Source organism: Ixodes scapularis, unplaced genomic scaffold (genome assembly GCF_016920785.2).
Source record: "Ixodes scapularis isolate PalLabHiFi unplaced genomic scaffold, ASM1692078v2 PGA_scaffold2__306_contigs__length_199485367, whole genome shotgun sequence".
Taxonomy (NCBI): Eukaryota; Metazoa; Arthropoda; class Arachnida; order Ixodida; family Ixodidae; genus Ixodes; species Ixodes scapularis.
In genome coordinates, this window is record NW_024609857.1 from 48695441 (window position 1) to 48723185 (window position 27745).

At 46.6% G+C, this 27745-nt stretch overlaps 1 protein-coding gene across 1 annotated transcript; it reads right to left on the reverse strand.

Moving 5' to 3' along the window:
- Nucleotides 1-1048: 1048 nt before the first annotated feature.
- On the reverse strand, nucleotides 1049-9682 carry LOC121045649. The gene is made up of 5 exons (XM_042291381.1): nucleotides 9593-9682; nucleotides 9073-9161; nucleotides 7926-8136; nucleotides 5443-5568; nucleotides 1049-1198 (listed from the first exon to the last, which is right to left on the reverse strand). The coding sequence occupies exons 1-5, from the start codon at nucleotides 9680-9682 to the stop codon at nucleotides 1049-1051; spliced, it is 666 nt and encodes a 221-aa protein (XP_042147315.1).
- Nucleotides 9683-27745: the final 18063 nt, after the last annotated feature.

The window sequence follows — 27745 nt, forward strand, 5'->3', positions numbered from 1 at the left end:
AAAGCGTCGAGGGCGCTGGATTTTCGCTTGTCACCTCAAGAGAGCCTGCTTGTTGCGCAGTAAGAGCGCATGCAGACCCGAGAAGTATCATGAGAATCCAGTAAATGTAAACATTTTGAGATTCTAGCTGATCAAGTGTGCACACGTCCCGAGTTCAAAAGCCTAATTTTCGGGATTCAATTCGGAGGATAATTGTTAAAACCCACTCAAAGACGCCGGAAAGTACGGACCAAAACGTCGACCGAATGCACTAGAAAGCACAGCAGACACCTGATTTCCGGGGCAACCATCAAACTTTCGGTGGCTTCACTTGCACTAGCATTCTATAATAGAGATCATTGGTCAGTGACTACAGGTTGTTTTCACTGACGTCATCATGCCCACCATTTTGTTTTTATCAGCTGTCTGGTGCGTGCCAAAGGCAATGACTTTAAGGATCCATCAGACACCGTCAAGTTGGTATCTAACAACAAAATGGCGGATTGACGTCACGTGGAAACACCCTATAGTGATACTCGTTGGGGTTACAATAGATTTAATGCAATCGCTTCTATTCATCATTGTCAGAGTGACTCTAAAATAAGTTTTTATTTGGCCGGTGAGGATGTATTTCTGTTGATGGCACCGTCCCAGAGCTGCTGATATGTTCAAGGCTAGCTGTGCGGCGCCGGGAGCAAACGAAGCCATTCTATGGCGGTAAGAACTGCCCATAAGAATGAAAAGCGAACAAAAACTTTCGCGTTACACACAGTCGAAATGGGAAGAAGACGAAATTATACATTTGAGTGTAAGAATCCCCAGCCTGCAGTTAGGAAAAGTGAGCATTCTCTTTTGAGCGGGATCGTTGTATAGAATCCCGAAGAGAGGTGTAGAAGAGAAAGTTGCTTACATTTTTTTTTTTCTGTTGGTAGATTTGTCTCTGGGAGCAGATAATATACCAAAAACTAAAACACTAGATATACAACTAAAACACTAAGATAAGTTACTAAGATATTTGGACACATGTCCTGCATTTCTCATCCTTCTCTCAGTAGTAAACGAAAGGGAACTACAGGCAATTTCTAAACAAAGTGGGGCTATAGATTGCGGCAGCAAAAACGCTCAACTGTTGGGCCTTCCTGGTGTTCTTTCCCTTGATCTGCAAGCGGCCGCCCTTCAACAATTCCTCCGGTGTCAGGGGGACTGTCAATGGCATGGGCTGCAAACGAAGGCAAGATTCTGTAGGCAAGTGAGGGAGCAACACGTAAAGTGGTATTCACACGGGGGGAGAAATCCGTGCAGGGATGTGCGTGACGTCGACAACGGGCGCAATTTCCTCCTCAGCTTCGTCGTTCACTCTGACCATAGCCTCCTCTATAATAACTAGGCCTGGCAGTTCGACAACGGAGCCATAGAGCGCCCGGTCGCAGATTTGGAGCGCGAGGATCTGGTAGCACAGAGCATTTCTCGGGGAAGCTGGTAGTGAGCGCACAAATTTTGCAGCGGCAACGCCGCGCGAGGAACGCGAGGAGCACGAGCGGACATTCCATCGCTCGGGAGAAGTGAGTTTCAGCGTCTCGCCGCTGTGGGGCGCCCGTTACATGACTCTCCTCTCATCCGTTGTCTAAGGCTCTACCTTTCCACTTCCGGCGGCCGCGTCTCATAGCGATCTGCCAGGCTTTGTCAATGAAAAAACAGTGAGTGCGCAAGCAAGCTGGTGGAAGTTGATCATGATGTAGAACACCCGACCAAGTTTCCCAGCTTTTACCACAGTCTAGAGCATTTTACATCATGATCAGGCTTTGTCAGTATAGAGGAGGATATGCCCCGACCACGGCGGCTCCGACCAACGTTACTAAAACCACTCAGTTGGGAAATTGCCATAGAGCCTGCTCTGAAAAAGTGGCACCGATCCGTACTCGAGAACCGAGCTAATGGCGATCGCAACGCCGCCATTTCTCCCGTAGCGGCCACTCGAGGAACTGCACGTGACTTCTATTTTGGCTTTAATCGGCCATTTTGGCGCTAAAACAGATACGGAGGAAGGGGTTTCAGGGACGCCACCCCCGTCTCCCAAGCGGACGCGCCGCGAATTACTACAGAAGTTAGGATGCGCTTAGGTCGGGACGTGCTACCTGAAATCACCGTTGACAGATGGTTGTATAAAAACAATATTAATTGCTCCGCGAAACCTTGTAAACAAAAGATTTTAGAAAACATCATGTGCCCTTCATTTTGTACAGAACTTCAATAAAAGTTACTACAAAAAGTGTTTTTTCCGTTTGTTTTTCCGCAATAACATGCTTTCTGAAAGCTCAAGGTGACCACAGTAAAGACAAAAGATTAAGAGTGCCGCTGTTGTCGTATTTAACACGGTTTTGGTGGACGCCAGCGGCCCGGGTTTCAACGGTGAGTTTGCCAACTGAGTGTTCGTTGGCTCCGACGAATCGTCAGGGGTAGGGATGCTAGCGTTTACAATCCAAGTTAGCGGTTTCCACACGTGGCACTACCGTATACGAATTTAGAGAGCTCTACGGATGCCACCAGGTAGTTAAACGACAAATTATTATTGAAAATAAACTAATTCTCCGTCAAGCCAGGATTGTTTGTGCCGCCCGGCGCCCGAGCATCCCTCACTCCCGATCTGTCGAGTAGCTGATGTCATAGGGCCACATCGCAAAAAGCCTGACGTTTTCGTCGCGTGATGCGCGCAAATCCCCAGGATTTCTCCCTCGTGGGCACATGGCTCGATAATGAGAACTACCGAAGGGCACACGTATTCCATTTCACAAATATTTATAGAGAAAATGCAGGTATACAAGCACGTGAGGCGTGTTGTTGTTTGTTTATTTTGGGGTAAAGGGAAAGGAGTAAGCCAGGAAAGGTGTGCGTGAGGCGTGATGTCTAGCCATAGCCTCCTCTATACTCACAAATCCTGGCAGTTCGATGACGGAGCCATAGAGTGCCCGATCGCAGATTTGGAGCACGAGGATCTGGTAGCACAGAGCTTTTCTCAGGGAAGCTAAAAGGAAAGCTGGTAGTGAGTGCACAGCTTTTGCAGCGGCGAGGACGCGCGAGGAACGCGAGAAGCACGAGCGGACATTCTATCGCTAGGACAAGTGTGTTTCGGTTTCTCGCCGCAGCGGGCGCCCGTTACATGACTCTTGTCTGCCGCTCTACCTTTTCACAATCGGCGGCCGCGTCACGTGATGATCTGCCAGGCATTTTCAGTATAGTGGAGGCTATGGTCACGCCCATGGTGGTCTAGCCATAGGCTGTGGCCTAGCATATTAGAATCATGTGTTTGTACAAGAACTCGCGTAAAGATTCAGCTTTCCAAAGCCACGCGCTCGCGACCTTGCACTTGTCAAGACCGCAGATGTTTGTTGACCGGCGCCCCGAGTTCGCTTCTCTGCTAAAACATTTTGCACGATAGCGCTTTTGAGGAAAGCATTGTCTAGAACATTGCCCTCGCGACTGCGCTGTTGCTACACACCATTCTAATGTTCACAAGCTCAAAACCCAGCGTGCGAGCTCCACAGCCCAGCACGCAAGTATCCGTGTCTTTACAAAGCGATCAAAGCGCGCAGCATTTCTATGCACGACCCCTAATAATGGCACCTGTCAGAAAATCTTTTATAAGAACGGCAGGGAAGGGTTTCAGTCGTCTTGCCTTCAGCCCGAGCTTCCTATAGCTTCGATAGAAAGCTCGCACTGTCTTTGTCTCTAACCGCTGTCCTCCCAATCAGAGCTCGACGCTCTGACGTCACGGCACGCTCTCATCTTCTCCTCTCCTTCAATTAATGTCGAAAGTTGGGCTAGTTGGTATTCGTTGATCATAATGTAAAAACAGCGCAAACAAACACGGACGAAGGAGAAGAAACACGCAGACGGTACAAGCGCTGACTCGCAACTGAAACTTCTACTTCAAAAAGGAAAAAGAAGAAAATAAGATAAAAACACACACACCAGGAAGACCCCAAAATCAGCATTCTCACTCAGAGAAGTACGTGTCAGCCCCTTCTCCTATCAGCACCATCACATCACCGCGTGGCCAACTTTCACCCTCTCGCGCATAAATTCAAATTCTTTTTGTGAAAGCGTTATTGAGGCCTCACTTACACACCAATCCCCGAGAGTGACAATGTGAAAGGCCTCGAGCACTTCTCTCGCCAATCTATCTTTGTTTCGTCCTAATACCGCAATGTCAGGGAAGGACGGCTTACACTTGCATGCGTTGCAGTGCAACGAGAGGTGCCCTCCAACCGTGGCACTAAGGGAGTAGTTATGCTCTCTAAGCCTATCGTTTAAACAACGTCCTGTCTGCCCGACGTAGCATTTATTACACGAGAGGGGGATCTTATAAACAACCCCCTCACAGCATCTCACGAACGGTTTCGCATGTTTCTTTCTGCACTCTCGTTTTGGGTGCCCTTCCGCTCTTGCTTCAATCCTAGAGCAGACCTGTTTAAGTCTGAGGGGGGCTGAAAACACCACCGGTATGTTATATCGGCTTCCGACCTTCTTTAGACTATGGGAGATTTTGTGGATATACGGGATCACTACAGGCCTTTTCTTTTCTACGCTGGCCTTATCTGCCTGGGATCCTTTAGTCCGCTTCAATAATGCACTTGCAACGTCAGACAGTAACGCCGGTCGAAACCCCGCTGCTCGTAACCTTTGCACCTGTGTCCCAAAGCTCTCAGAAAGCGTATGAGGGCACGACTTTTTCAAGGCTGCACCCAAGCAAGAGAGTGCTATGCCCCTCTTAATCAGTTTTGAATGAGCCGACCTGTAATCCAGAAGGCCCTTCTGAGATCGCGGAGAGTAGCACCAACACATGTGACCCTCGCTGGAGCGGAGGGAGAGGTCAAGATACTGGAGAACCCCCCCTTTAGGTACCTCCACAGTAAACCTGAGCCCTCCGCCACACTCCGCAAAAACTGCCATCACCTCATCCACAGACGTCCCAGTCACGCCCCTTCCGTCACAGTCCTCGTGAAACACCAAAAAGTCATCGACGTATCTGACTACTTTTTTAACCTTGGTGTTGCATAGAGACCTCTCTATATCTCTATATTGGGGTCTTCCTGGTGTGCGTGTTTTTATCTTATTTTCTTCTTTTTCCTTTTTGAAGTAAAAGTTTCAGTTGCGAGTCAGCGCTTGTGCCGTCTGCGTGTTTCTTCCCCTTCGTCCGTGTTTGTTTGCGCTGTTTTTACATTATGATCGTCTCCTTCAGTTTCTCGCCGTATAGTGACTGTAGCCCTATGGAGCCTTAGCTAGCTTTACAGACCTCGCAAAGAAAATATCCGGAAAGCTTCAAAGTTACATGCCGATATTTCTATAAAAGCTAGGTTTATTTTAAGCCTTTTTTCTTTTCTAGTATAAGCTACTTTCATACTCTATTTTACACTTCGTTATACACAAGGCGAGTCAGAGGGGCGACGTCTGTGCAGTTCGTACCAGAGGCTGTTCGTGCAGCGCTCGGAAGACATGGATGTCGAAGGCGCCCGTGATGCGGAGCTGGTCGTAGCGCTTGGCGTCACGCTCAATCAGCTCAAAGAGTGCGTGCATGCCGTCGATCTTCACCTGAAAACAAGAGAAGGAAAGAAAACATAAATAAAATCAGGAGGGCGTGTTTCTTGAACACATTTTCTTGGTTTTTAGGACGCTAACGCGTGAACAACGGACAACCACAAACACAATAGACAACGGACAACCACAAACACGAGAGAGACGCGTCCGTGACTCTCGTGCTTGTGGTTGTCCGTTGTCCATCCGAGAGCGTTCTCAAAAACCAAGAAAAGAAGAAAAAAGAAAGAGTCCTGTGACATAGCCTCCTCTATACTGACAAAGCCTGGAAGATCGCCACCAGACGCGGCCACCGAAAGTGAAAAGGTAGAGCGGTAGACAACGTATGATAAGAGAGCCATGTAACGGGCGCCCAGCTGCGGCGAGACGCCAAAACACACTTTTACCGAGCGATGGAATGTCCGCTCGTGCTCCTCGCGTTCCTCGCGCTACCGCTTCTTTTCTCGTCGTGTTTGAAAACCATGTTTCGGGTCCTCGCCGCTGCAAAAGCTGTGCGCTGAATATCAGGTTCCCAGAGAAATGCTCTCTGCTATCAGATCCTCGTGCTCCAAATCGGTGACCGGGCACTCAATGGCTCCGTCGTCGAACTGCCAGGCTTTGTGAGTATAGATGAGGCTATGCATGTGGGCTCCATAAATGCGAAATGCCAAAGTGACCGATGGACCCTGCTCACCCTAATTCGAATGGAGAAACGTAGAGTATACCTCATATCGGCGACACCAGCTAATCTCTTCGATGCAGTAGTGCAACAGAGAACGATCAATTGTACTTTCTTACAAAAAAAAAATTGGGTTGTGTGTATGTTTATACAGCCTAGAACTTGGTCTGCCTCACAGGGGCGGCGAGTCTCCCAGCTGTAGATGAGAAATTTTGCCAGTGCGGTACAACCGCTAGCCTGGGGTCTTTAACGTGCATCACGCAGTAGTGATACACGACCGCACGCCGGTACGATGCTCATCCAGATCGAAACGGGCAGGGGTGGGGCTCGAACCCAGGATCCCTGGGTTCTGCAGCGCGAGCTTTCGCTCCACGTGCTCCGAGCTGGTGTGCGCTAGACCACTCGGCCACCGACCCCCCTACTTTCTTACACTCTCAGCCGTCCCTGCTTATAAGCTATACACGATGATGTCTTGGAAGATCCATGATCGTCATCTGAGATGGCGCATTGATAACGCCACGACTATCAATGGTCTGAATAAGGGTGGCGATGTGGGATAGTTGGTTGATACTGACGAAAAGGCAAACAGCGCACAGTAGACGGGGTCTAAAGGAAGTGCACACAGGACAAGCGCTGACTCTCAACTGAACTTTAATCACATAAAAACAAAACAAAGAAAACATCAACCCCGCCCACGTCAGATGATACATTCACCACGTGTCCAAAAAAAAAAACAATCTCTTTACTACTTAAGCCCAGTGACGTTTGGTTTACGCTGTTGGCGCCTGCTTTGATAATTGCATGCTCCTCTAAAATTTCTTTGTTCATTCTGTCCCTTCCATTGCCAATGATTCCAGTCTTACTGAACATATAGGTTTGCACCCACATTAGTGACAATGCAATGGCAGATGCCCCCCTACAGCTCCCACCACTGATCGCAACGACAAGTCATGCTCCCGCAGTTTGTGATCAACAGATCTGCCCGTCTGACCGACGTAGGCCTTTACACACGTTAGTGGAATCGTGTACACAACTCCCACCTTGCAAACAACATATTGATTTTCATGCTTCACCGTGAAAGCGGGGCCTTCGTCCTTCTTATCGCCAACTCTCGCTCATAGTTGCACCAGCTTATACAGATAATAACTCACGCCCTGTGTTTCTTAAGCTGTCAGGGAATATAACATGGTCACCATGGAGGTAGGAAGCTTCTGGAGGCGGCATGACGTCACCAGAGGTGAAGCCAAAGGCGTGTGACGTTATTTCACCTCCAGAAGCTTCCTACCTCCATGATGGTCACCGATCGCTTAAGAAACTCGGGGCGTAGCGAGTTCCGGGCATCTAATTATCGAATTCGAAGCCAATAAGACCGTGGTAGTAGCAGACTAGAGCGCAGAGGAACCAATCAGGAAGCGTGAACTTAATAAGTCACGCCCTGTGTTTCTTAAGCTGTCAGTGAATATGACATACTCGTGGACTACTTTACTAATAATGAAGGGGGATGGAGGCGCGTGGCCAGCTTTTACGTCATCCTCTTATACATGTTTCTCTAAGTAAGCGTAATTTATTCATTCGGTAAGAAAATAAGACTGTGTACACCATCGGAAGCATGATAGCGACCTTTTTTTTAAAAGTTAAGTTGTACCGTTTAAAAAAAAGGCCGATCATCGGTGCTCAAGAGCGGGGCACAACCTACCACGAGGTAACGGTCCTTGACGTCGAAAAAGAACTTGATGAGGTGTCTTTGGCCGATGTTCAACTGGAAGTATTTATCGGGAATGGCCTCGTTCCGGGTCTTAAAGTTATCCACCGAGTAGTTGAGAGCTCCGGGCTTGTACTGCTCCGTCTGCACCTCCAATTGGGGCAGGTAGTCCTGGCTCTTGGTCCACCACCACTCGAACGTGGCGCTGAAGGATAAGGCGCGACAATACGGGTCTAGCGCACGAAGCATCCTTATTCCCTTTACTAAAAAAAAAAGAGCCGAAGACACGGGACACACGAAAATAATGGCAGGACAACGAAGTCTCAAGACGTTGCTGTCTTCTACCCTTTTTGAGACATTGTTGTCATGTCTTTTTTTTTTACGTTGTTCCCTTGTCGCCTTTTTTCGTGACGTTGTTGTCCTGCCCCCTTTTTCATACGCAGTTGTTCTGCCCCCTCATTTTGATATGTTGCCCTTCTTTCGACCTGTTGTCGTCCTGTCCCCTCCTTTTGAGACGTTGTTATCCTGTCCCCTTTATTAATGTGTCCCGTGTCTTTGTTGTTTTTTTGACAACTGAATTTCTGCGTGCTTGCACTCCCATTACCTTTCTTGGTGTTGTTACTAGCAAACTATTTGGATACACGAAAAATTGAACGTTCCCTAAGAACACAAATGAACACTTTTTTTTACGTGCATCGTATCATAAACATTTCCCCGACATCACTTTACCGCGATACGGTTAGTATAAACGTGATCCGTAATTCGTCGCCTGCTCTTCCACTTACGGAGATGGTAGACGAAATTGTGGTGTTTATTTTAAAATCCATTTTCTGGAATGGATTCAGAAAAGGCGTCCCAGTGATCACCCTCTGCGATCACTGGGACATGCCAATGCTAAGCCTCGTTCACTTGGACTTTACTCGCCTCAAAAAAATGAGAAGGCCTGTTCTCGCTCGTGCCAGAGAAGTGTTCTCCTTCCCGATAATTTCAGAATGTCAGCAGGAGCTGGCCAAAAAAGGATGCGTTATTCAACAGGCGTTACTGAGGAAAACTTCTCTGGTAGCCAATAAGTTGATCTTGTCTTGTCCGTAGACAAAAATTAGTGTTCATTGCTCTAGTGAGATTAAGCCCTTAACCTCACACGGTGACGTCTGACCGAAGCGTCGCCTCCATGTACACATGCGGAAACTCATCCAGGCCTCCAGGGAGGCTGAACAGCAGTGGAGTCGTCTGCAAAAAACCAAAACAAACAAATTGTTCTACACATTCAGGACCTCTTGAGTGTGTACTGCGCCGTGAAACACTGTAGGCACTATAATCATCCGCCATTTTTTTTTATCCACTTCACTCAAAGGGAAGGGCATTTGCGATAGAGGGCTCTAGTAGTTATGAAGTATGTGGCAAACGCTATTCGCGTCTTTCGACACCGGGGCTGCATGGACGTTGGAGTCTTACAAAAACCGTACTTTTCGCTAGTTTAACTCACTAGAGAAGAACCGTTGATTTTGAGTTTTAGCGCACTGTGGTGCAGTACACGGGGGCTTCTGCGAGTGTACGAGTTTCAACTAACAGGAGCAGAACGCGTAACATTGCGCTATTCCACTGGATTCAATACTTTGAGTGGATTTGTTTGCAAAGACCATCCCGCACGCGTGACTTACGGGATTGGTGAGATGAATCCCCGGCTTTTTGGCTGCTTCAGCGAACTCTTCTTTGCTCTCTTCGAGCACCTCAGCCGGATCCTCGTACATGGCAACCGGAACACAGATTTAATTTTTCCTTTATGTCCTATCAGGCAGATGACTGGCAGGCTTCCAAGTTGCTGCAAAAATAACTTTTGTTCGACTATATAGCTTTAACACTTTCATTTACAATCCACCGTTTAAAAAAAAAAAAGACGCTCGAGAGATTTTGGTAGGAGCTGCGTGTGAACAAGACACGAGCGAGTGCGAGCACTCGCTTTGAAGAATTCCACCATCTAACTCACTCGCACTAGAGCCACGGGAAAAAGCGAGGCTTTAGAGCAGAGGACTCCACACCTCGGCCTGCGGACCAGATCCGGGCCGCGGAAGTCTTCCGATCGGCCCGTGACGTCTGCAGTCCTTGTAGACCGTTTTCCCACCTCCGCTACGCTCTCCGGAACCAGGACGCCACTAGTGCGCATGCGCGGCGCTAGCCTTGCCTGCAGAGTCCTGGATCTCGTACTGGGTTCCGGAGAACGCTGCGGGACAGCGGAAACGATCTACGAAAACTCCCTTATGAAGCTCGGCCCGCGGCCCGGTTCAAGCAAGCCCGCCGCTAACAGCGCAAAAAAAAATGTGTGCGTCAAGAAATAGCGCCGCGGCGCGCTCCCGAAGCGCAAAGGAATATAAAAGAAGTAATGAGAGAAACTGAATCTTAACGCATGTCCTCTCGCCATATGATTAACTGAACATTGTCATCTTCCGCATAACCAATCTTAGTTCGTTTCTTCATATCTCTGTGCTTTGCGCTCTCATGTACATTGTGCATAGTGTTATCATACACAAGCATAGCATATTGTCAGCATTAGTTTTATCATTCTAATTAGTCATTTCTACTGCTCGAATCTTCCAAATTTTCTATGCGCTTTGATTTATGCCTGGGGAGTTTTCTTGGTCGCAAATATCATTTAATGTCATAGGTGGCTAAATATTAATTTTCAGATTGGTATATGCAGTTGTCCACCTTACAGTATTTTTAGATATTTACTAGAACATTCGTTTCTCTGTTTAAATGCTTGTCAAGGTTTATTTTTTCTCCTCATCTATGATTACTTTTTAGTTTACTGCCATCGAGACTGTGACACATGCCCTAATCCGGACCCTTACCCAAAACGTTTGGAAACCCCTGCTTTAGAGCAACGACACTTGGACCATCTTGGCGATAAAATATATGTTGCCCATTATGTAGAGCATTATCTGAAATTGAGGGAAACGATTGTCCGTCTTCCATATATGTTAAAACAGTTCACGACAACGGAAACGAATATCACCTGACGATATAAAGGCCAGGAAGTCACATTTTTTAATCGCAGCGATCGTAAACGGTGGCTCCTACAAGAGAACCTGGGAATGAAGTTCCGATACTATAACTCTGGCTCATACAATAAAAAAAAAAAAAAAAAAAAGAAACACGTGCTCCTGCTAGGAGTCCTAAAGTTGACAAGTCCAGAAATGTTGGATCCGTGCTAATCATTTTACGTTCCTGAGTAAGGAATATCAGTTTCTCCGTGTTCTCACGCATTCTCTTCGAAAAAGAAATTAGCATCCCTAAAGCAATGGGATTCCCCTCCACATAGTTTTTATTGAAATGAGGAGAGAACGATAACAGACATTGTTTACTGTGCAGCGAAGTCCGACCCTCTTAGACGATGGCAGTAAAGTTTTTCGAAAAAAACTTCCTTGATATTTATCTAAGTTCAGTTTTTAGGTACCCGTGAATATTTCCTAGCAATAAGGTTTTAAAGTATTCTAATATTTAGTCCATTTTTTCTTGTTTTAGATCAATTAAAATAATATTTGAGGTAACCTGAGGGCTCACTCAAATGTTATGTAAATAATATATATAAAATACGTATACATCAAATTTTAATTTATTGATATATATGCATGACGGCCAAACTACAGTGGTTGGACCGTGGAAAACTTAAAAAACAAAACACAAAAAACAGAAATAACGAGGCATATTGCTTGAATAGTGATCAGGTATCCTTATCATCGTTTGTTCTCTCGACCATAAGGGTCGCAATAAGGATGTAAAAGCTACCGGTTCAAAATTTGTCAGTCGCTTTCAAAGGAATCGCCATATTTTGTATAGTATCTTGCAAGCGCCGCACCTCACCACACCTGCAGACAAAAACACGGGAAGTTCGTGTAGTACGCAAGTGACAGCACACATCTAGACACGTTTTCAACAACCCTTTTAAAACCAAGCTCGATTAATGCAAACAACTCAAATTTAACATAGAGCCTAGTCAGGAGCAACAGAGCCCATTTTTGAGCGCATTGGGTAGCTTTGGATACCTACTGCACGTGCTAATAAATCTGTGGGAACTATACTTTCCCGTAAAGCACTTGAGAGAGTCAATCCCTACAATCTACTGAGGCAGCTCAGCGAATGACGAGACACTGGGCGTGACCTTTCACCTGCTCATTTCCAAAACGCAATTTTTTAGATCTATACATATCATCAGCTCCGTCAAACCCCGAAAAACGAATCACAAAGCAAAAGGAGCGAACATAACACGCTACGTTTTGTGATTCTTAAGATGTTAGTCACTACGGATGAGTATAGTCGTGTTCTCGGTTTCTACTTCGATTCAACATAAGCCAGAGAGCACAGTCTACGCCACCAGCTGATGGGGCAAATCAAACAGCACCATATATGCAAAGTCACGTAGTTTGTAGTCTTTAGTATACGGTGCGCTATCCCAAGCTCAAACCAATGGAGCACGGCGCCCTGACCTCGTGCTCATGCTTCTATGAGAGTACGGCTTCTAGCCTTTGACTGTGTTCTGACCTACGGTGAAAATACAGCCTGTTACGCAAATTACAATAAGTAACGAATGAAAGTGAACAATGGTGTTTAACTAAATAACACGAAAATTGAATGTCTCACGTGGCTGTGCTGGACACTCCTTGGCGATTGGATTTACTTCACTACTACTGAGCCGCTAACCCGAGTGGATGCAACGTCAGAACGTTCGATCGAAGATTCGAGAAGCCAGTTTAGACATCTGCGCTACTGTTCACCGAGGATCTACGATGCTCGATTATCCAACGAGCGGGCTACCGCAGCTGCCACCCCGAGAGAAATGTTCATTCGGACCCGTTTATCAAAGAGACGTCAGTCAAAGTTTATCGTCAGTTTTCCAAATAAAAACATAAATACATGAATTACACTCATGATTCAGTAACTGCTAATATGTATGAGAGTACGCATTCGTAACACTACTAAATGTTCCAGTTGCGAAAGGAAAGAACGCGCTAATTCTTGCTACTGAAACTGTGTGGTCATCGGATTAGGATCCCGATCGCGCTCTTATTGGGTAAGCTTGTTCGAGTGCATCTGGGAGCAGTACATACTGGGAGACTTCACGGAATGTAACCGTTGCATTTTAGAATATTTGGCACCAAAATAGCACTCGTGTTACAGGCATAAAGCTAGCGGTGGGGACACGCGGACTATTAGATTATCATCCGCGTTTTAGTTTCACTTATCAGTAACGTGAAAGTAATTTGTAACGTAACGAGTAAAGAGCGAAAGTAATTTGTAACGGTAGTCCTTTACATTTGAAACTCGGTAATTTGTAATTGTAATTCATTGCATTTTTTAAGTAGCAGGCACAAGTCTGTCCCTACCACGCTCGATGGCATAGCCGAACGAGCAATGAGGCAAGTCAAGCAACAGTCGAGAAGTGAAAACAACTAAAGGGACACTAACACCCCCCAAAAACAAATACTTAATTTTTTAGCCAGACGAGTCGTAATGATGTCAGAAGAGTACCCAAGCAATATTTTGCTACAGCGTCACCTATATTTTTAATGAAGTAGCGACACGCTACTCCTCGAATCCGAAACAGAAACTGGACTATTGAGGAAGAAGTAATATAGAGAGGAGAGGTTTGCCAAAAATCACTGCTGTGAAACTTTTTTTTTTCTCAATAAACGTGTTTGCAGTTTTCTAGAAGTCACAAAAAATGGGTATCGTATTTCTTTTTCTATTTTTAATATTGTGTGAGTTTCTTCGATGACCGATGACTGATTATATTTCGTGGTGGGGTAGTATGCTCGCACATTAAAGTGCGAGCGTACTACCCCGAACTACACTTCCAGTGAACAAGCGCACCATCCAAAGCATCGAGCTCGCTTTTATTGCTTTTGGTGCGCTGAAACCTTTCAAAGCACAAATATAATCAATTCTATTATTTCAATTATTTTTATTATGTGTGTGTGTTTTTTGTATTTTGCGTTGACGTGTCATTTTCTTAGTTATATACTATTTTTTCATTAGTCCGACAACTATAGTTTGTTTCATTATAAGTACGAGCCACATAATCAAAGATGTAGAAAAAAAAAAGAACGCGAACACATTGAAAATGCAATGTAACGGCGCATTCAAAATTATTATTATATTGCAATTAAATGCAAAGGTGCAAGCGAGCTGGACAAGAATGATGAAAATAATCCCTGGAGAAGGGGAACAAGAGGGACAAAGATTTGTGTTTGTCCTTTGTCGCTCTTGTTCCCCTTCTCCAGGGATTATTTTCATCATTCTTCAAAATTAGTCGTTAGTTTTTTTTAAAGAGCAGCAGTTTCGTAGGGCGACATTGTTACCCGTTGTAGGTTATAAAAAATGCAGTACAACTGTTATTAGCTCTGGGTCTTTAACGTGCATTACGCAGTATATGTGGTACACGATCGCACGGCGGTAGGAAAATGTCATGCACGGTGGGGTAACACCTTAAAGTATTTGGTTTCACAATAGGGAGTTTTAGTAGATCCTTTTCATAGGCCCGTCACCGTTATGGGCGCGCGCTTCAGAGCATGAATCGAAGAAGCAGCACCAGCTGCCGCTACAAATAGCGTTGCCTGAAAACACGACCTTCTCAAACTCTCTAATAAGTGCGAGCGAAGCGGAACATATAAGCGCGAGCATGCTGCCCTGAACTATTTTTCCAGTGATCGGTACAGCCGTTCATAGGATGATATCGCTTTTATGGACAATAGACCTATTGCTAAATTACAGAAGCATCAAGGAGAGTTCACCGTAAGGCGAGGCGAGGTTTACATTTGTTAACGTTGTTACACAGCGACGTAACACGACTTCACGACTTCGCACCGAGAGTCACATCACACCGTGACGTGCGCGAGTTTTGTGACCCCGAGTCGAGTGCTCGGGTTCATGACGATCAGCATCTTTTGAAATTCGGGTAATGGCTCGTAACAATATCCAAAACTCAGTACATGCTCTATGCTTTGCAAACCCCAGCGCATGACTATGATAAACGCTGACAGTATATAATTAACGTCAGAATACTTGGCCGCTTGTTCTAATTGCGAGTTGAGGAGAAAAAAAAAACAGTTTCCTCTAGTTTTTCTGCGTCTGCCATTGCGCGAGTGAAAACATAATGAGTGTTTTTGAAAGCTATCAACGTCAGGGATTAACTTTTAGCTGTATTTACTTAATGTACAGAATTGTTGCACATCCAATTTTACATGTACAAATCATTGAGGCTAAATAGCATGTTTTCGTTGTTGCTGAACTGCCCCGGTCCCCGAAAATATAAGTATTTAAAGGACTAAATGTGACTCATTAATCTGACGTTACATAGAACTACAAGTGTGTCTGGAACAGATACCTGAAAAGAAAGATGTTAGTGGCCTCAGAGGGTACAGCCGAATGTTGGCAGCCACTCTACAGGCTCCTTTATACTCTAACGTTGAGCGCAGCGAACGTATAGCGTAGCGCAGAATGTGAGCCTTTCTTAGGCCGGCGAGCAGGAACGAACACGATATCTGCGACCAATAAGTATACGTGTGTGCTGCGCTACGCCGCGTTGGCTATACTCGACGTCTGAGTGCAACAGAGCCTTTCTAAAGTTCTCCACATTGAAATGGACGATTGCTGTTAACAAGTGATACAAATATAATTGTCGAATTACCAGCCCCAAACGGAGGAGGGAGGCGCGGACAGGGGGGCGGGGGGGAGGGGGGGGGGTAGTTTTAAAAACATACTGTGTTGTAAAGGTTCCTCAGCCCCGCATTTTCGGTTCATCGGTACAGTCCAGAAAGCATGGCCGCGGAAACAACTTTGTTTGCGAAAACACTCTTGCCAGAGTTTACGTCGCGCCATACACTCGATCTTTGTTCCTCACGACGAAGCACCAAAACGAGGAATTTGTGCCTCTCAAATATATGGCTTGCACTGAGCGCCGACTTTCTGCAGCGTGCATTTTGCGCCATATAGTGCGACGACGTCACGTGCAAACCATGTTGAACAGTTCAGCTTTCAGGTGAAATGTGATGTTCGCAACACTAACAAAAGAAGATGTCCAAACTGTAAAGTTGTGCAGTATTCATAGCAGTCTCACGATGATATACGACAGCCGAATTAGGATGTAGAGCTGCAACGGAAAAAGAGTAGCACAAGTGACCGACGACGGGAGCGGCCAAATCGCGACACGCGGCGCTCTAGTTCCCGAGCGCGCCGATAGCGAGAGTGACAGTCACGTTCCATGTCTCAACGCGGGGGCGGCCGGCAGCAAGCAGCTTATTTGAAAGCCTGCATTTTAAAAGCAATCTTATCCCTCAACTTTCTGTCGGCCACCCCCACATTGAAAAATGCAACATGACTTGCACTCTCGCTATCGGCGAGCTCGGGAACAATAGCGCCGCGTGTCGCGGTTTTGCCGCTCCGGTCATCGGTCTCTTCTGCTACTCTTTTTCCGTTGCAGCTGTACTAGAAGGGGAGTGTGAAAAGCGCGGCCCTTTCCCGTGTGGTCTCTCCAAGCATTGGTGTCGCCAGGCGTAAATCGGGTGCTGTACCTAGAGGCGTTATACGCGATCGAGTTTCACCGTGGTAGGGTGTACTAGAACACCTTATCCCTTCTAGAACACCTTATCCATGGCTTCTGACGCTGTCAGGCTTACGGCCGCATCGGTGTTAACTCGGCTTTCTCGTGGTAATATGCCATGCCCTCCACAAAACAAAAAAAAAGAAGAAAATGCAGCGCTGGTGTTTCGTGCCAAGTGCGATGCAGAATACAAGTTGGTTGGGGGTAAGCTATCCCTTCTTCCAGCACCGAAGAACCCCGACGAAGCGGGACCGCGCGATCTCTAGAGCGGACTAGAGCGGACAAGCCTCTCGAAGAAAACTCCGCCGTATGCAAAAGACATTTTGACGACAGGTGGGTACATCTGTGGAGCGCCTCGCGCCAATGAAGTGGAAACCGCTGCAATCGCGGAAAAAAAATATAAAAAGTGCAAAGTTAATAGCACTCATGATAAACAATACTCCAAATGCTGTGTAGGCCGATGGAACCAAGAGCTGCAAAACACACAAGCAATAGCAGCCGCCTCGCCTTATTTTAATAAATTCATATTTTGGTTCATCATCTCTTCAAGCTGAGACTGCAGCCAATGTCACAAGCACGAGAGCTCGACCTTTGAAGCGTTCTTCCGCAGAACGAGCACTCACGCTAGAAATACACGTCTGAAAGCCAGGATCCCAGGTGAGCTCGTCTGTAGCATGAGTGGCAAGTTCGGTGTACCCCCGCGCATTCCACGTGCTTTAAGTCACTCTACAATCATTTAGTGGCTGTCGATGACGCTCAGCAAGTTTATAATTGGCACCATATGTTTATTTTCACTAACTAAAAAGTAGATTAAGAAATCAAAGTTAATTATCTTGCTCATCGTGAGGATTAGCCTCCTATAGTATGTCCCACCAGCCGTATAACTCATCTGCATAAATCACATTACTGTACACTCTCAGGCAATATGAAAGACCCACTGGGAGCGCGTGGCCCAGGCGGTGGCTGGCGGGGGCGCTGCGAGCGCTACGGGCAATTCCATTCTGCTTCGAGGGGAGGACGCTCACTCGGGCTCAGATAAAGCGAGACGCGCTTATCAGTTTGTGCCGAGTGCCGAGTGAGCGTCCTCCCCTCGAAGCAGAATAGAAGTGCCCGGAGCGCTCGCAGGGCCCCCGCCAGTCACCGCCTCGGCCACGCGCTCACAGTGGGTCTTTCATATCGCCGGAGACTGTACATCTCATTGAGGGTATCAGGGGCCGAGTGCTAGCGCACACCAGCTCGGAGCACGTTAGAGCGAAAGCTCGCACTTCAGGACCCAGGGATCCTGGGCTCAATCCTCCCCCCTGCCCGTTTCGATCTGGATGAGCATCGTACCGGTGTGCGGTCGTGTATCACTACTCCGGGGTGCATTGTGCATGTTAAAGGCCCCAGGCTAGCGATTGTACCGCACTGGCTAAATTGCTCATCTGCAGTCGAGACACCAGACGGCCACTGGGGCAGACTAACTTCCGGTTGTATAAACACACACCAATTTGCATTTACTTTTTTTTTTTGTAATAACTCTGTTCAATTTAACATCAAACACCCTGTCTGTACTACCCTAGAGCGTAAAAATTGAAGATTTCTGCGATGGCCAAAATTTCAGCACAACAGTTTATAACAGTTCACAAAAAGAAAGGATCAGCTAGAAATGTATGCGAAAAAAAAATCATTATGTTTGGAAGATCATCTGCTAAAGAAGACGACGACAAAGTGGATGACCAAGGGTGTGGAATGCCATCGCCACACTGATCGTCCAGCCGTTCCCCCACCAGAGATATGATGGGACTCTCCGCAGACTACCAGAAGGGCAAGCTCGCACTCTATATCGCGTCCCCGTTCCGCGATAACGTTGCTAATCGACGCTCAGCTCTCGTTGACCGTCCCGCTACCACCGTCTCATGTCAGATGAATGGCAGCAGGAACCACCAGTGCCAGTTCTCTCAGACCAGATTTCATCTTAAAGCCGAGTTCTCACGGTTCATGGCTTTAATGCACTGCAATGATCTGACCATACGACTCGACTAGCAGCTCCTCCGACGCGTGCCTGCTTTCCAGTAACTTCGTGATGCCTGCCGGTCGCCGCTTTGTCGACAACTTGCAGAGGGCAACTTTTGTTCGAACGTCAAGGCCCAATCGCACCGTAGCGTTCGCTAATATTTTCTTACATTACGTTGTGATACAACCGCCAGCCCCCGTCCGTGTAGCTTCGTATGTCAGTGCAAAGCTACTCTGAATTTGTCACCACAATCCCTAAAGCCGTGGTCACACAGTCCCATCTTCTTACGTTATGTTACAACACAAAAGCTCGCATCTGATTACGCCACAAGTCACCGGGATACCTGTACTTCCTATAAAACGTAGCTCCCAATTCAAGGTGATAGCCTGGCATGCAATATTTGAGACGAATGTTTCGGTGACTTATAGGTAACGTAAGAAAAGGCTGCTGTGTCAACCTCTCTTAACTCGATCGCGTGTTTGTGTTTATTAAAAAAAAAAACGAATTCAAAGAACATACCAGAATAAATTTTGACCCCAGATTACAAGAACATACAGGAGGACGCTTAAGCTTGGCCTTTAAGAGTGGAACGCGATAATTAAGTCTATAAACCTTCGCTCGTTCCCAAGCCTTAAGTGTGTGTATGCGTGGCCTAATCGGTACCGTGTCTGGCTCGCAACTGAAAGGTCGTGGGTTCCAATACCACCTCCGCCTAAAATTCTTAATTTATTTTAACTCAAATAAATGACTTTATTAAGTGAAATCATTTGGGACATACGGCGACCTTGATTTTGCATTACATAGCATGTGTGAAATGAAAGTGCACTACATGGCACTTTCATTCACGCGTGATGTCACCTTTCACGTAAGCGTTGTGGGTTGTTTGAAATTCCCACGCTAGGTCGTGTGGTTGTGACGTCAAGATTCATCAAGATTTTCCGTCCCACGCCCCCTACGCCGACGCCGGCTTTTCTGAAGCACGAGCTCCTTAAAGGGACCATGAAATAATTTCGAAATCGAATTTCATCCACCGCACGTCGTAAAATTTGTAAAAAGGAAACCCAAACGCAAAAACAAAAGAGAACCAGGCTCTTTTTTTTTTTTTTTTTTTGTGCTATAGAACTTTTAAATGAAAATTGGACTCTCTTATATCTTTTTTCCTTCGAAAGTTCCCTGCCTTTTCATTGCGATGCGTCCGCGGTGCCAAAGCACGTCAGCCAAATCCACGTCGCCTATTAGATAAGAACCTACCTCACCAGCACTGCGATCATAAACAATAAATAGCCGGCGAATTTTTCTTTGAAGTTTTGTTAAAGAATGCTCTTATCCACATTTTGTAGAATAATTAGCGGTGTGACGGATATGGCCGAATTTTATAATGCTCAGAGCTATGCGCAATCCATCGTGTGGTAAACGAAGAAAGAGAAAGATAAGACTGCGCCTGCGCTGTTCCATAGAGTTATTATAATTTACGCTAGAGGTTCAACTCGCGCTAGTCTCTATGCGACTTCCGGGAGGCATATTGAAGCAGACAGCAACCAGCCTAATTTTGCGGTGCTCCTGTGCATTCCTATGGAAAAACGCGGGTGCATTTTGTCTCTTCGACGTAAAATAACATAGATAATTAGACATAAGGAAGATACATAGAAAGGGGGGACGGACAACGAAGGTTAAACAACCGGTTAAAAAAAAAATATTCAAAACGTAAAGAATAAGTCAGTTGGCTATGAAAGGTCTGTCCTCGTTGTCCGTCCCCCCCTTTCTATGTATCTTCCTTATGTCTAATTACAGTTACCAACACGCTCGTTTTGTACTTAACATAGATAACTTTCGTTATTTGGGTCGTACCAAATAGTATGTACCTTTATTAATATTCTAAAAACGTAATTGCTTTAGTTACAGCATTTTCCTTTACCACTGAACAGTTTTAATCTGCGCTATATTTTAGGCCCAGACCTCTGTTCTATGCCAGGTGTGTAAAAACGAGCGACGATTCTCAGCAAAATAACAATCGAAAGGAATGTAAAGTTTGTTCCAGGTTCGCCAGCATTCCAGCATTATATGCTGCTAATATGCCCGTCCTGTTACTATATGAAAACGACTCCGTCATGCATATTTACGACCGGTTAAAAAAAAAATATTCAAAACGTAAAGAATAAGTCAGTTGGCTATGAAAGGTCTGTCCTTTTATTATTTGCTATTTCGGGCAGCTTTTACCGGGCGCCTGTTCTCTGGCTTCTCTATATTTAAAGATTTCGAGCCTGCGGGTGACGTTTTGAACGCAGAATAACCACCTTCGCGCATATTCATGAGCAGAAAGAATAAAGCAGTACTGATTTATTGCAAATTAAGTGGCCGATATTACGTGGCTTTCAATTTATTTTAATCATCTGCATGCACGAGGAGTTATTTATCTAGTGTTACTTTGTAGTTCTTGCCGTCTTCCTGGGTTTTCACATGTCCTTAGTTCGTTTGGCACGTATATCCTTCATGCTGGAAGGCGCCGACGCCGTGTTCGCGCTAACAGTGTCCGACAGTGCACATAAATACACGTACAAAGTGGTTTTATCACAGTTTTTCATGCCACGAATTTCAAATAAAAAAGCCGTAACTGACCAATCATTTTGTCTGCGTGACTGGGAAATGTTCCAGCCTCCATAGTACATACGAATTATTCGTGATATTTGCTCTTATAATCAAACGCAGAGAGAAAATGCACTCCCTTTTTCTCATAGAAATGCATTACGAGACGGCAATTTCCGACTGGCTGCTGTCTGCTTAAATCTGCCGCAGCACACTAGCGCCAGTTGAACCTCTATCGTACATTATAACAACTCTACCATTCCTGCTATTTGCTGAAAAGCATGGCGTCCGTGGTGATCGTCGACGTAGTCGACGTGGTGGAAGCTCATCGTTCCGCGTAGAGATATCCTTAACTGAATCATCATCGTGTGTCGCCATGATAACCCAGCACGTCCTAGAAGGAAAGATCCATCTACTCGTGCGGCGATCTTGTGGACCCTCAAGACAGCAGAAACGCTCGTGCCGTCGTGTTTGTTTACTTGGGCTGCGGTGGTGCTTTCTTAGCATTTGTGTCCTCGAACATCGCCCGGATTTCTTATTTTGCACATTCCATGCCTTTGCTCAAGTTAAAGGTATTACTGGTGCGTGCTGCGTTTAAAGGGGCACTGAAGTCATTTTTTTTTTTAAATGACGTTTTTGATCTTATATTGTTTAAAATCTGTGAGTTCCCATGCATATATGAGTCCAATATAACAAAACCGCCTATTCATCTCAAGGCAATGGAAAAACACATTCTTTTTTTCGCGGACTACATTGTGTGGACCAATGAAAGTCCCACAATAGGCGCAGATTCCGAATGATTTTATTATAACTCGTTTCGAAGAGTGTCTGATAGGTACACATTCGGATAAGACTCCTCTTTTTCTCCGCGGACGAAGCCACCACTTGCAACTCGCCGACAAGCGCCCTTCATCGACCACTTCACTCGGAAGAAAATTCTTCCCAAAAAAGGGCGTGTCGCGATCTTTGAACACGCTTTTAACGAGGCAATAAGCTACGCACGATTGTGATTTCGGGTTTGATGGGAATCGACTTCAGTGCCCCTTTAAAGGAGTGTATGGTATGCGAAGGATGCAAAATTTTGACGCGTTTTCATTTCCGAGAGAAGTGATTAGTGATAGCATTCCTGAACGCTCGCCACGTCTGTGATCACGAAATCATATTTCTACGTTGCCATATCTCTGCTAAGATTGCATCGTTAAAAGTTAGTAAAGCTTGAGCTCATGGAAAACTCTCTGCATTTTCTGCTACGCCAGTGAGTGGCAGCGCGTCCCTTTCTTTTTAGTGATGCCGCGGAAACGGCTGACGGCGGCCGAGAAGTGGCCGTCGTGCTCACGACTTGCTGCGCTTCTTGCAGTGGTTGCAGCAGTGTGTACACGCGACGCAGAGCAGTTGTTCCGGTCGCTCCGGTCACAACGGACGCAGTCGTAACTAACGCGCTCGTTGCAAGTGCTCGAATTGCAGTTTGTGCAGCCCGGAGCTTAGAAAGAAAAGACTGCAGTTTCACCGCTTCCCGGTCGAGGAACCACGTCGAAGCACTTGGTGAAGGCTCATCGGTTTGAGAGACCCCACTTCTAATGTCATCCGTGCATGCTTGGACCATTCCCGTACATTGGAGTCGCCACTTCTTGTCGTCCGATGCCGATGAGGAACTGAAGTCTTCGTCGGAAGAGTCGCCGCACTCTCCAACAGACGTACCGGCGTATGGGATCGGTCCCATGCTGTCGCTGGAGTGCAACATATCTAATTGAATTTCGCCCAGCTGCGATGGGTCCATGGCTATCGCGGCGAGGAAGAACGCCAATTCAGAAAAGATGTCGGTCGCATAGGCGCCATCAGCGCAGTAAAACCCTGCGGTAAAACCTACTGGCACACCGCCAGCCCGCCGCTAACGCTCCCATTCTCCTACTACCGAGACAACTTCCGCTGCCGGTGCCAGAGCACGTAACGACCGTCAAAATTACGCCGCAGCTTGTTTTGCGTTGCGTGGGAGAGGAAAAAAATCAATATTTCAATAATTGTAGTGTAGAAATGAGTAAACCGAAACAAAAACGAATGCCTGTTCGGCGTTCAGTGAACATTGAAGGTTTAATAAAAGTTATTTGGCGGAAGTAAGAAGGTAATTTCATGGTCCCTTTAAAGCTGTCGCTTTAAAATGTCATTTCTGTCACCGGCCGCCGCTCTGCTTCTTTAAATCTGAAATTTTCAGCCTTCGTGCTTATATCTGTCGCGTGTTTTTCTCGCTTTTAAAAAGCGACGAACATGCGTGTGCTGGTCTTGGGATGTTAATATTACACACTGGGTGGGGAATTTTAAACATTAGCCCATCGTGCAACCGAAAAAGTTCAGCGTCGCATTCTGCCGCTACGGAAATCGAGACGGACGCATGCAAAACGCACCAATTTCTTGCACGGCAGCGTCCAGAAGCCCTTCTGTGCGACGGAGTATACGTTCTCAAGTTTTGCCATAGTCGGTGGAAGCTCCTCCCACCTCTTTCCACTTCAGCGAGCAGACGCCGGAGAGGAGGTCGCCTCCTGTCCAGCGTTCGCTCTATTAATAAGAAAAAGGTGGGAGGAGCCTTCACTTCACTCTTAACCTTTCACAGATTATGCGGAGCGCAAGTTGGTCTGCTTCTTTTACAGGGGTTGTGGCGACGTCAAAACGCCGAGCTCTGATTGGCTGTGATTAGAGGATAGTGGGTAGACCTCGAGGCAGCTTGCTTTAGGGTCTACCCACTATCCTTCCATCACAAACAATCAGAGCTTGGCGTTTTGACATCACCACAACCCTTGCAAAAGAAGCAGACGAACCTGCGCTCCGCATTGACTCTCGCGGAACCCAGCAAGTGTATTCTAAAGCAACTATCTCGTTTGTTCATCTGCAGATGTCGGCCAACGTGTGTAAGTAGACCCCGGCGACGAACCTCGTACGCCGGCATCTAGAATATTACATACCGGAATTATTCAGAATTGGCGAAAGCAAATAGCACCTATCGGGTCACTTTAAGGGATGATATTCTTAAAAAAGAGAAGAGGGGAGGGCGTACAATTTCACAGTAGACAAATGGTTCTACCTCTCTAGGGTGTCTGAACCGCGCCTCCAACTATACTCTATTTCACCTTATCATGTACCGCAGAAAAGGCTACAAGCGCGAGCTCCTTGCTCTAAGGCGCATCTCGGCGGCACAAGCTCTCGTGCATTAAAGGCAGCTGCCAACGCTATGAGCTTGCGCTTCTAGCCTTCGCTGCGGTACAACATAAGGTGAAACGGAGTAGGGTCATCCAGCATCACGTCTTCAGCTTAGCTTTGTCGATCTCCGGCAGCTGACGTCGCATTTGTCTAATTCTACAAACCGTCGTTAAGAGTCTTGGCTACTGCGCACCAACGACAATGAAAAACGCACACCTGCTCACCTGTATCTTGTAGCGGGCCAGGTGGCCGGAAACACGCTTTGCAGCAGCTGTGCATGGACGCCGCCATAACTGACCTTCAGTTTTTGTTTCCTCTTATTTCGTTTATTTCACTTCATCATTACCATAGCAGGCCAGGTTATCGCCATTCAAGATTCAAGTGTGTCCTTTTCTAAAGCATCGGCCTTTGTAGAGGATCGTCAACTACCGTTTCAGTTGCTCGGCATCTCGGTAAGACAAGAGAAGGTCAGTAATGGCGGCTGTAATTTGGCGCGTGTGTAAAGCGTCTATAGCAACTTGAAATACCGCGACAGCAGTGACATTTTTTTTTTCCGCTCGTCTTCTTCATCGGTGCTGTTTTTAAGACCGGCAATAATGGCTTCCATTGCGGCTTTATGTATATAATTTCGCGGACATTTTGTGGACCCGGGGGGAGGGGGGGGGGGGGGGGGAGGAGGAGGAGGGAGGGGGGGGGGGAGAGCGGTTCACGGTATACACCAACTCATGTTTACAAACAAACTGGAGCGCCCCTACCGGACGCCACCGGCGCCGCGCATGCGCGGTGGATGGTGGGCAAGAAGCCCGCCGTCGCCCATAAACAAACCATTGAATTGCGTTGTTGTCGGCGTCGGTGGGAGTCCCCGTGCTCTTTTTCGCGTTGAAATTGTTGATTCTACGTCCTCCTAACAATGTCTGACTACTTGTGCGGCTTCAGCAAAACTAACGAGGCCAAACTTTGCATGAATAATGTGACGTGCGGCGATTCATTTCACGTGCACGCCGCAGAATGGGCGCTGAAGCCTGACTCCCACGATGAGATTCTGCTCGCTATTTTTAGTCGCGACGTCGCTCGGACTGCAAAAGCGTGGACCGTAGCTGAGATGGTGGACGTCGATACTGAAAACCGCAAGTACAATCGGCCATTCTGGTAACAATGATCAACATCTTCTTGTATCTGTTTACACTTAGCCTACTTACCCCAACCAACCTTCAAAAGTGTTTTGGGGCCTGCACTTAGTTCTTTCACAACGTTTGGTTTCACAACGTTTGGTTTACGGGCCGCTGCCGTTTGAACGAGCTGACGACAAAAAGCAGCCAAGTTTGAAAGAGCAGACGACAGTTCGAAAGCATGCGCAATGGAGTACGGGCAAGAAGCACCGCGTCCCGCGTCAACAAACCATTCGAATGTCACGTTGTCTGCGTTTGTGCGAGTCTGCATACCCTTTTTCGGGTTGGAATTGTCGATTCTACGTTGTCATCGCAATGTCTTTCTCACCACTTTAATCGCCTGAACGAAATTATCATTTCTCGTTACGCCGCTAAACTTTCCGTAAATAATTTGACGTGCGGCGATTCATTCGCGTGAACGCCGCAGAATGGACGCCAAAACCATGATGAGATTCTTCTAGCTATTTTCGGACGCGACGTCGCTCGTGCTGCAAAAGTGTAGAAGGTAGCGGCGATGATCGAAGTCGATATTGAAAATCGGAAGCGGGAACAGATTAAGCGTAACAAGTCGGCGATGGCCACCGGTACCAGTGATCAACATCTTGTATCTACTGTTTACATCGAGCCTACCTAAGTCTTTTGAGGCCTGCAATTACTTCTTATTGCAATTACCGGGTCAACGTTTGGTCTACGGGCCGCTTTTGTTTGAACGAGCAGACGACAAAAAGCAGACAAGTTTGAAAGAGCAGACGAAAGTTCGAACGATCAGGCGGCCGTGTGAATTTGAAGACGCACTGAACCCGTGGGTGGTCCGGACAACTTGGCGGTTTTCTCTCGTTCATGTGGAACAAAGCAAATACATCTGGCGACCACAAAGTGTTGCCCGCACACGCAATCGTAGTTCGACAGCGTCTGGTTTACCCTTTTCACGGCTACTATCCACGTACTCAGACGAAGGGAGCGGGCAGAAACACACGAAAACTGATCTTCAAACCTTTCCAGGCTCTCTCGGTACAGCCCCCGTTGCAGCACTTTGACAAGAAGGCAGGTTTTTTGTCTCGTTTCTTCCAAAAGAACACAGGAATCTATGTCTGGCACGGCGACTTGTGCCCACCGCCCCAAACCGGAAGTGCGTCCGGCGCGCCACCACCGCGGCGTGACGTAGGAGAGTTGAGTTGGTGTATACGACGGTAAACCTGGAATTCCTGGCAGTTGGAAATGAGCTCCGGGCGCCATAAATGCGCAAACACAGAAAAAAGAATTGGCAGCAGACTCCACTATTATTGGTTGTCTATGAATTGCGATAGCATTCACTCTAAAAAAAGTCTGTGCGTCTGCTTTCACGCACACCACTCGGAGAGCCAATCACCGCAGCTTACGAAGGCAGCTCAGTGAATGACGATGCCGAAACATATGTTTAGACCAAAAAGCGCAGTCTGAGTTGTGACATTAAGCAATGCAAGCGTGACGTTTTGCATTGCTTAATGTCACAACTCAGACTGCATTTTCTGGTCTAAACATATGTTTCGGCAACGTCATTCGCTGAGCTGCCTCCGTAACTTGCGGCGATTGGCTCTCCGAGTGGTGCGCGTGAAAGTAGACGCACAGACTTTTTTTAGAGTGTACGACGACGCACATTTTAAGTAAACACTTTATGTCATTAATAGAGTTTTAGAATAACGTAGGTAATTTTAGCGCAAGCAATAGCTCTAAATTTGGCGCTCTTGTTAGCGCACGCTACGCAAGAGTGTTTTAGAATAGCGTTTCTCCACCGCGACGCAAAAGCCCAGGCATTTCGCGCTTGCAACGCCACCGAGATGCAGTAACAATTTTCATTTCACACACAAAATGCTGTAACTTAAGAAAAAAAACTGCTTTTTTTTCAAATTAATATTTTTAATTTTGTTTAAAACTAGAATTCGACTGGAGCGGTCGACCGGTCGTGTCCGCTTGCGTAGCTTTGGCAAGAGAGGTCTCACCTTCGCCGAGAAACGTTCGCGCGTTACAAGCAGTAAGTTGCCGGCAATCGTTGCCCACCTTTCTGGGTCTTCCAAAACGTTTCTGATGTGCACCTCCGTCAGGAGAGCAATGTCGTCCTGCGTTGAAAATCACAGTCCCGAGGATGCCGCTGACGTAACTCTCATGCCCGTGTCCCACTAGAGCGACATACAGAAACAAAAGACAACGACAAGCCTCAAACCAGAGTCTTTCGCGATTGGAGGGGCTTCGTAGAATAAAGGAGGCTATGCTCAAGCACGAGCATCATGCACGCGAGGGTATC

Bases quoted from the DNA above. Each gene is read 5' to 3' on its own strand.
- LOC121045649 (XM_042291381.1), bottom strand. From the start codon at position 9,682: ATGTACGAGGATCCGGCTGAGGTGCTCGAAGAGAGCAAAGAAGAGTTC. The intron at 9,162-9,592 runs GTAAGTCACGCG...GGTTTTTTGCAG, and splicing joins GGATTCATCTCACCAATCCC to ACGACTCCACTGCTGTTCAG. The intron at 1,199-5,442 runs GTACGAACTGCA...CTTCGTTTGCAG, and splicing joins CGCTGCACGAACAGCCTCTG to CCCATGCCATTGACAGTCCC.